The sequence below is a fragment of the Lontra canadensis genome, unplaced genomic scaffold (genome assembly GCF_010015895.1).
Source record: "Lontra canadensis isolate GAN:19392208 unplaced genomic scaffold, GSC_riverotter_1.0 scaffold7, whole genome shotgun sequence".
NCBI classification, from domain to species: domain Eukaryota; kingdom Metazoa; phylum Chordata; class Mammalia; order Carnivora; family Mustelidae; genus Lontra; species Lontra canadensis.
In genome coordinates, this window is record NW_022631001.1 from 27,917,014 (window position 1) to 27,920,386 (window position 3,373).

The 3,373-nt window shown below is 39.1% G+C and overlaps 1 protein-coding gene across 1 annotated transcript; it reads left to right on the forward strand.

The window, feature by feature from the left end:
- The first annotated feature begins 2,233 nt into the window (after positions 1-2,233).
- LOC116865341 (olfactory receptor 52J3-like) lies at positions 2,234-3,169 on the forward strand. The gene has a single exon (XM_032853613.1). It carries the CDS (start codon positions 2,234-2,236, stop codon positions 3,167-3,169), a length of 936 nt encoding a protein of 311 aa, XP_032709504.1.
- Positions 3,170-3,373: the final 204 nt, after the last annotated feature.

Consider the following 3,373-nt stretch of genomic DNA (forward strand, 5'->3'; position numbering starts at 1 on the left):
TAAGTGTGGTAAAGTAGGTGGTAATCATAATTTATATAGGATGCCTTGTAAATGTTACAGAACAAAAACTACTTTAAACCATGTAAGTAAGTCTTGCATGTGTAGATAGAAGCAACAATAAATAAGGCAAGATAAGCTCTTAAGAACAATGATGACAATTTAATAACTTGGGAAATCAGGAACTTTCTTTTTCTACACAAAGATAAGCATGTGTGAAGAAGAAGCCTATGCATCAGAAATATCTTGTCCTGATTTTAGAGAAGAGTGATATCTGAAAAGACCACATACAAATTTACAATCATTTGAATATACTCAATATTTATTGTGTGTATATTCTGCGCATGTATATGGGTATATATTTTGATGGTAGGGTCTGTCTCTGCCTTTTTGTGTGTTTGTCTTTCATCTGCTTCTTTTCCATTCCCTCCTTCCTGGAGAACAAATAATGTCAGCTCCTTTCCAAGGAGACTTTGAGATCATGGTTCTAAAACCCAAGGCCATAGGGAGCTAAAGGCTTGGGTTTATTTTCAGAGCTGTCCCTCAGGAGACAAAAGGCCAGAAGTTTCAAAATCTATTCTCTAAGGTGGGCATAATAGGGACTCCGGTTCCCATTCCAGCTGGAGATAGGTTATATGTTGACCAAGGAATCTAAGTGAGCCTTAACCCAAATCTCTTTGCTCAGAGGTAAGGCTGGGGTGTGTGTGTGTGGGGGGGGGTGGCTTCAATTAATTTTTGTAAGGGAATATTGTGCATCCACTAGGACTCTGCTCTGTAGGCTACTGACTAAGAGTGAGGTCTTTGATGACAACTTCTACTCAGTAATAGGAAACATAGAGATTTTTCTAGTATTTAGTAATTTCTATTCTCTCTGACAACTGCAGGATAGTAATGATAATGGCTTTTCATGGCAGTAGAAAAATCCAAATTAGGATAGGACCATAGGTGAAAGTAGGCTCAAAAAAGCAAACAACAAAGGAGGCAGCAGGGAACTAAGAGTCTAAGAGGGCCTCCTGATTCTTACTACTTTCAGAGCACCTCAATTAGCCAGTTGGTCAGTATGCCTAAAGATCTTCAAGAAGATACATTTATCACAATTTTTAAAAATTTTTTCCAATTAACCTAAATTCAGAGAGGGACTGAACTTTTTACCATTCTTTCTCTCATTTCCTCTTTCCTATTTTCCACCTAGCTTCCCATGTTTCTTCCCTTTTTCCTTCCCTCATGCCTACTGCTTCCCTAAAATTTTCTCCTCTTTCCTTGTTTCATCTAATTTTCTCCATTAAACATGAATTATCAGAGATGGGGTAAAATCCTCTAGGTATTTGTTCAGAGCAAGGTTAAAACCTTATTATTTATTCATGACCCGGGAGAGATTAGTCTATGATCAGTTCTTCCCTCAAACACCTTTATTTCAACTTACCTGACAACTATTTCCTTTAGATGTTCCGCTTGTGTAGAACCAGGTAAAATCCTTTATTGCCTTCTGTTCAAGTTCTCTTTGATGCCTTATGCTTCACTATGATCTAAGCAACAAAGGGATTCACATTGTCCTAGTAAGAAATATTTGGGGTCTAAAATTGTTCTTGTTGAATGCCTGTGCCTGTCTGTTGAAGCTTTATTTAATAGTGTTTATCTACAAGTGTTTACGGAATGCTTTAGTGAGGAAGACCTGTTGGTTTGGAAGGTGACATTTTAAATTTGAATGTATGAAAATTAGGATTAAATAAAACACACTGAAGGCATTTGGTATGTAAGGTATCATTATATGTGTATAGCTTTTATATCTGTGTTTTTCTAGGTCATTGTGGCCGTGTATATGTAGCTACACATTTTTGTCTTTGCTTTTATTATGTTGGTCCTCAACATCCTCAATTTAGGAAGTTGTTACATTATGTGTTAATCCAGATACCACTCTTCACTCATGAAAAAAGTACCAGGTTGTAGAATATTTTGGATCGGAACTGCATAAGATGTTATATTATCTGTAAGCATTGACTGTGCTAGTAGTCATCACAAATGATATGTCCTTTGAATTCAATTGTGTCCAGTAATGGGAATCTTCCTTTTGGTAAATCCAGTATAAGGAACCAGTTAGGAAACAATATCACTGTCTTCTCTTGCACTGCAATAAAACAAGAACTAATTTGAAATAATTTGAAACTATTTTTGTGCTTTATTTTTCTTCTAGGAATGGACATACATATCTTCTTCTCCTATTCTAGCCAAATCCAGAATGCCCCATCAAAATATAACCATCTTCCATCCATCCACCTTTTTTCTTTTAGGCATCCCAGGGCTTGAGACTGCCCATGCCTGGATTTCATTGCCATTCTGTTGTATTTACTTTATGGCTCTTATTGGCAATGTCACAATCTTGACAGTCATATGGACAGAAAGAACCCTCCGGAATCCAATGTTCTTCTTTCTTGCCATTCTATCAGCCATAGACCTGGCCCTCTCTACAACCTCAGTGCCACGAATGTTGGGTATCTTTTGGTTTAATGCTCATGAAATTGGCTTTGGAACTTGTGTGGCCCAGATGTTTCTCATACACACCTTCACTGGAATGGAATCTGCTGTTCTGCTGGCTATGGCCTTTGACCGCTATGTAGCCATCTGTGACCCCCTCCACTATACAACTATCCTGACAGTCCGAGTGTTGTCAGGAATTGGAGTAGGGGTTGCCCTGAGTGCAGTCGTGCTCACACTGCCCATGATCTACCTAATCCACCGTCTACCCTTTTGCAATGCCCGCATTATTGCCCACACCTACTGTGAGCACATGGGCATTGCCAAGTTGGCTTGTGCCAACATTCAAATCAATGCTATCTATGGTCTCTTTGTTGCTTCCTTCCTTGTTCTTGTCCTGGTACTTGTTGGAATCTCCTATGGCTACATCCTCCATGCTGTATTCCGCCTCAAATCGCAAGAGGCCCGCCACAAGACGCTGAGCACGTGCAGTTCTCATGCTGCAGTCATGTTTGTTTTCTATACACCCTCTCTTTTCTCCTTTCTCACTCACAGATTTGGCCAAAAAATACCCTCTTATGTCCACATTCTTGTTGCCAACATCTATGTGGTCCTTCCACCAGCCCTCAACCCTATCATCTATGGGGTAAGGACCAAGCAAATCAGAGAGTGTGTGAGCCAAGTATTTATTGGGAAATAAGGAACACTATACTTGGTCTTTAGGGATGAAGAGCTGCCTGTAGTCACAACATTAACGCCACCTCCATATTAATACTTGAGAAGCAGTTGCCAGTGTATTTGTCCATGTGAGAAAACAGTAATTGAAGCCTCAAACTGATATGCCATAACAAATGTTCCAAGCTTTGGGAAATAATTCCTGATTTAAGTCTGTTTTTAAGTTTTC